The following is a 6000-nucleotide window of genomic DNA, read 5'->3' on the forward strand; positions in this document are numbered from 1 at the left end:
TGAATAAACAGTAAAAACTGATGTGCATGGAGTTAGTGTCTGTCTAGAAAGGCACAGTGGCAACAAATGTACATGAACGTGGCCTAAGAAAGTGCCAGTGAGTCAGAATAATTCAAGTAAATCTGACATCACTATGCTATATGTTTCAGTTGACACCTTAAGAGCAACGTATGTACAGTCGTAGGTCTTAGTCTTGCTGTGCCACAGGACTAACGAGGACTTACTAGACACAAAGAGGTTAGGTGCTGCTTGTGTTTCTGTTCAGAGAGGACCATGCCTGGCAGTTTGACCTAGACTCTTCATACTGGAACAAGATCAAAGCTGATTTTTATTTGGATGGCCTCTAACATTAAGTGATATAGAGGGCAAAAAATTATGGAAGGGGGGCTGAACGACCACCAGTGTCTCAGATTAAGGCAAGCATTCCTTTTGTTTCAGCAGCACCCATGGCAAGCTGTATAACCATAACTCTCTTTTAAGACCCAGATTTGCCTCGTGTCTGCACTAATAGATTCATATGGATTACAGAATCCATGTTTCGTTGTAATTTTACTATTAAAATGCCACATATTTGCACACTGAGAAGCGAGCATTTTGCGATTATGTTTAAAAGTAAAATAATTAGCATCTGCAAACTTCTTAACTGGTTAGAGTGACTGCTAAACATAACCATAATCCTAAACGTGGGGGCTGTTCCCGTTTTAATGGTATAATCACATGCCCCCCAGCGCTCCAGAGCCCCAGGTCCCCCAGCGCTCCAGAGCCCCAGGTCCACTGCCCCCCAGCGCTCCAGAGCCCCTGCCCCCCAGAGCCAGGGCCCCCCAGCGCTCCGGAGCTCCAGGTCCCCCAGCGCTCCGGAGCCCCAGGTCCCCCAGCGCTCCGGAGCCCCAGGTCCCCCAGCGCTCCGGAGCCCCAGGTCCCCCAGCGCTCCGGAGCCCCAGGTCCCCCAGCGCTCCGGAGCCCCAGGTCCCCCAGCGCTCCGGAGCCCCAGGTCCACTGCCCCCCGGATCCCCAGGTCCACTGCCCTCCGGAGCCCCAGGTCCCCCAGCGCTCCGGAGCCCCAGGTCCACTGCCCCCCAGATCCCCAGGTCCACTGCCCTCCAGAGCCCCAGGTCCCCCAGCGCTCCGGAGCCCCAGGTCCACTGCCCCCCAGATCCCCAGGTCCACTGCCCTCCAGAGCCCCAGGGACCCCCAGCACTCCAGGGACCCCCAGCACTCCAGGGACCCCCAGCACTCCAGGGACCCAGGTCTCTCAGCACTCCAGGGACCCAGGTCTCTCAGCACTCCGGAGCCCCAGGGCCCCCCAGCACTCCAGAGCCCCAGGGCCCCCCAGCACTCCAGAGCCCCAGGGCCCCCCAGCACTCCAGAGCCCCAGGGCCCCCCAGCACTCCAGAGCCCCAGGTCCACTGCCCCCCAGCACTCCAGAGCCCCAGGTCCACTGCCCCCCAGCACTCCAGAGCCCCAGGTCCACTGCCCCCCAGCACTCCAGAGCCCCAGGTCCACTGCCCCCCAGCACTCTAGAGCCCCAGGGCCCCCAGCACCTCAGAGCCCCCCAGCACTCCAGAGCCCCAGGTCCACTGCCCCCCAGCACTCCAGAGCCCCAGGTCCACTGCCCCCCAGCACTCCAGAGCCCCAGGGCCCCCAGCACCTCAGAGCCCCAGGCCCACCGCACTCCAGAGCCCCAGGTCCCCCAGCACTCCAGAGCCCCAGGTCCCCCAGCACTCCAGAGCCCCAGGTCCCCCAGCACTCCAGAGCCCCAGGTCCCCCAGCACTCCAGAGCCCCAGGTCCCCCAGCACTCCAGAGCCCCAGGTCCCCCAGCACTCCAGAGCCCCAGGTCCCCCAGCACTCCAGAGCCCCAGGTCCCCCAGCACTCCAGAGCCCCAGGTCCCCCAGCACTCCAGAGCCCCAGGTCCCCCAGCACTCCAGAGCCCCAGGTCCCCCAGCACTCCAGAGCCCCAGGTCCCCCAGCACTCCAGAGCCCCAGGTCCCCCAGCACTCCAGAGCCCCAGGTCCCCCAGCACTCCAGAGCCCCAGGTCCCCCAGCACTCCAGAGCCCCAGGTCCCCCAGCACTCCAGAGCCCCAGGTCCCCCAGCACTCCAGAGCCCCAGGTCCCCCAGCACTCCAGAGCCCCAGGTCCCCCAGCACTCCAGAGCCCCAGGTCCCCCAGCACTCCAGAGCCCCAGGTCCCCCAGCACTCCAGAGCCCCAGGTCCCCCAGCACTCCAGAGCCCCAGGTCCCCCAGCACTCCAGAGCCCCAGGTCCCCCAGCACTCCAGAGCCCCAGGTCCCCCAGCACTCCAGAGCCCCAGGTCCCCCAGCACTCCAGAGCCCCAGGTCCCCCAGCACTCCAGAGCCCCAGGTCCCCCAGCACTCCAGAGCCCCAGGTCCCCCAGCACTCCAGAGCCCCAGGTCCCCCAGCACTCCAGAGCCCCAGGTCCCCCAGCACTCCAGAGCCCCAGGTCCCCCAGCACTCCAGAGCCCCAGGTCCCCCAGCACTCCAGAGCCCCAGGTCCCCCAGCACTCCAGAGCCCCAGGTCCCCCAGCACTCCAGAGCCCCAGGTCCCCCAGCACTCCAGGGCCCCCAGCACTCCAGAGCCCCAGGGCCCCCAGCACTCCAGGGCCCCCAGCACTCCAGGGCCCCCAGCACTCCAGGGCCCCCAGCACTCCAGAGCCCCCAGGTCCCCCAGCACTCCAGAGCCCCAGGTCCCCCAGCACTCCAGAGCCCCAGGTCCCCCAGCACTCCAGAGCCCCAGGTCCCCCAGCACTCCAGAGCCCCAGGTCCCCCAGCACTCCAGAGCCCCAGGTCCCCCAGCACTCCAGAGCCCCAGGTCCCCCAGCACTCCAGAGCCCCAGGTCCCCCAGCACTCCAGAGCCCCAGGTCCCCCAGCACTCCAGAGCCCCAGGTCCCTCGCACCTCAGAGCCCCAGGTCCCTCAGCACCTCAGAGCCCCAGGTCCCCCAGCACCTCAGAGCCCCAGGTCCCCCAGCACCTCAGAGCCCCAGGCCCACCGCCCTCAGCACTCCAGAGCCCTAGGTCTCTCAGCACTCCAGAGCCCCAGGGCCCCCAGCACCTCAGAGCCCCAGGCCCACCGCCCTCAGCACTCCAGAGCCCTAGGTCTCTCAGCACTCCGGAGCCCCAGGTCCACTGCCCCCCAGCACTCCAGAGCCCCAGGTCCACTGCCCCCCAGCACTCCAGAGCCCCAGGTCCACTGCCCCCCAGCACTCCAGAGCCCCAGGTCCACTGCCCCCCAGCACTCCAGAGCCCCAGGTCCACTGCCCCCCAGCACTCCAGAGCCCCAGGTCCACTGCCCCCCAGCACTCCAGAGCCCCAGGGCCCCCAGCACCTCAGAGCCCCAGGCCCACCGCCCTCAGCACTCCAGAGCCCCAGGGCCCCCCAGCACTCCAGAGCCCCAGGTCCACTGCCCCCCAGCACTCCAGAGCCCCAGGTCCACTGCCCCCCAGCACTCCAGAGCCCCAGGTCCACTGCCCCCCAGCACTCCAGAGCCCCAGGTCCACTGCCCCCCAGCACTCCAGAGCCCCAGGTCCACTGCCCCCCAGCACTCCAGAGCCCCAGGTCCACTGCCCCCCAACACTCCAGAGCCCCAGATCCACTGCCCCCCAGCACTCCAGAGCCCCAGGGCCCCCAGCACTCCAGAGCCCCCAGGTCCCCCAGCACTCCAGAGCCCCCAGGTCCCCCAGCACTCCAGAGCCCCCAGGTCCCCCAGCACTCCAGAGCCCCCAGGTCCCCCAGCACTCCAGAGCCCCCAGGTCCCCCAGCACTCCAGAGCCCCCAGGTCCCCCAGCACTCCAGAGCCCCCAGGTCCCCCAGCACTCCAGAGCCCCCAGGTCCCCCAGCACTCCAGAGCCCCCAGGTCCCCCAGCACTCCAGGGCCCCCAGGTCCCCCAGCACTCCAGAGCCCCCAGGTCCCCCAGCACTCCAGGGCCCCCAGCACTCCAGGGCCCCCAGCACTCCAGGGCCCCCAGCACTCCAGGGCCCCCAGCACTCCAGGGCCCCCAGCACTCCAGGGCCCCCAGCACTCCAGGGCCCCCAGCACTCCAGGGCCCCCAGCACTCCAGGGCCCCCAGCACTCCAGGGCCCCCAGCACTCCAGGGCCCCCAGCACTCCAGGGCCCCCAGCACTCCAGGGCCCCCAGCACTCCAGGGCCCCCAGCACTCCAGGGCCCCCAGCACTCCAGGGCCCCCAGCACTCCAGGGCCCCCAGCACTCCAGGGCCCCCAGCACTCCAGGGCCCCCAGCACTCCAGGGCCCCCAGCACTCCAGGGCCCCCAGCACTCCAGGGCCCCCAGCACTCCAGGGCCCCCAGCACTCCAGGGCCCCCAGCACTCCAGGGCCCCCAGCACTCCAGGGCCCCCAGCACTCCAGGGCCCCCAGCACTCCAGGGCCCCCAGCACTCCAGGGCCCCCAGCACTCCAGGGCCCCCAGCACTCCAGGGCCCCCAGCACTCCAGGGCCCCCAGCACTCCAGAGCCCCAGGTCCCCCAGCACTCCAGAGCCCCAGGTCCCCCAGCACTCCAGAGCCCCAGGTCCCCCAGCACTCCAGAGCCCCAGGTCCCCCAGCACTCCAGAGCCCCAGGTCCCCCAGCACTCCAGAGCCCCAGGTCCCCCAGCACTCCAGAGCCCCAGGTCCCTCAGCACCTCAGAGCCCCAGGTCCCTCAGCACCTCAGAGCCCCAGGTCCCCCAGCACCTCAGAGCCCCAGGCCCACCGCCCTCAGCACTCCAGAGCCCTAGGTCTCTCAGCACTCCAGAGCCCCAGGGCCCCCCAGCACTCCAGAGCCCCAGGTCCACTGCCCCCCAGCACTCCAGAGCCCCAGGGCCCCCAGCACTCCAGGGCCCCCAGCACTCCAGAGCCCCAGGTCCCCCAGCACTCCAGAGCCCCAGGTCCCCCAGCACTCCAGAGCCCCAGGTCCCCCAGCACTCCAGAGCCCCAGGTCCCCCAGCACTCCAGAGCCCCAGGTCCCCCAGCACTCCAGAGCCCCAGGTCCCCCAGCACTCCAGAGCCCCAGGTCCCCCAGCACTCCAGAGCCCCAGGTCCCCCAGCACTCCAGAGCCCCAGGTCCCCCAGCACTCCAGAGCCCCAGGTCCCTCGCACCTCAGAGCCCCAGGTCCCTCAGCACCTCAGAGCCCCAGGTCCCCCAGCACCTCAGAGCCCCAGGCCCACCGCCCTCAGCACTCCAGAGCCCCAGGTCCCCCAGCACCTCAGAGCCCCAGGCCCACCGCCCTCAGCACTCCAGAGCCCCAGGTCCCCCAGCACCTCAGAGCCCCAGGCCCACCGCCCTCAGCACTCCAGAGCCCTAGGTCTCTCAGCACTCCAGAGCCCCAGGGCCCCCAGCACCTCAGAGCCCCAGGCCCACCGCCCTCAGCACTCCAGAGCCCTAGGTCTCTCAGCACTCCGGAGCCCCAGGTCCACTGCCCCCCAGAGCCCCAGGCCCACCGCCCTCCGGAGCCCCAGGTCCACTGCCCCCCAGCACTCCAGAGCCCCAGGTCCTTTGCCCCCCAGAGCCCCAGCCTCACCTGAGGTCCCGGGTCACCGCTCCCAGCCCCTCCTGCACACCCCCCAGGAAGGCTTTCTCGCGCTCCTCCAGGCCCCCCTTGTTCCTGAGCCCGTCCTTCAGGCAGTCGAAGACGCGGGTGACGCTGGAGCGCAGCGCCTGCACGGCCGCGATGGCCTGGGCGAAGGCCTCCAGGTTCACGGCGTCCGCCATGTCTGCAGCGCGCGGAGACGTCACGACGCGCGGGGTGACGAGAGAGCCGCTTCCTCACGCAAGAGTGACGTCACTTCACCAGGAGCGACGGGAGATGTAGTGCGACGCCCGCAGAGCGCGGTCGTGAACGAGAGGGGTGATGGGAAGTGTAGTACGAAGGTGGTAGCACGGTGTGGTGGGAATAGAAGGGTAGAGCGATGGGTGGTCATGGGAGTTGTAGTGCAAAGTCAGAGAAATGCCTAGGGAAGGGAAGGCATCTAATGGAAATATAGAAGTG

At 68.4% G+C, this 6000-nt stretch overlaps 1 protein-coding gene across 1 annotated transcript in view; it reads right to left on the reverse strand.

Moving 5' to 3' along the window:
* MED27 (mediator complex subunit 27) overlaps positions 1–5782 on the reverse strand; it is a 602008-nt gene extending 596226 nt beyond the window's left edge. The window contains exon 1 of the mRNA XM_069237101.1: positions 5533–5782. Within this exon, the coding sequence (XP_069093202.1) occupies positions 5533–5723 (191 nt within the window). The 5' untranslated portion in view covers positions 5724–5782. The remainder of the gene's footprint in view (positions 1–5532) is intronic.
* Positions 5783–6000: the final 218 nt, after the last annotated feature.

Source organism: Pleurodeles waltl, chromosome 6, assembly GCF_031143425.1.
Source record: "Pleurodeles waltl isolate 20211129_DDA chromosome 6, aPleWal1.hap1.20221129, whole genome shotgun sequence".
Taxonomy (NCBI): Eukaryota; Metazoa; Chordata; class Amphibia; order Caudata; family Salamandridae; genus Pleurodeles; species Pleurodeles waltl.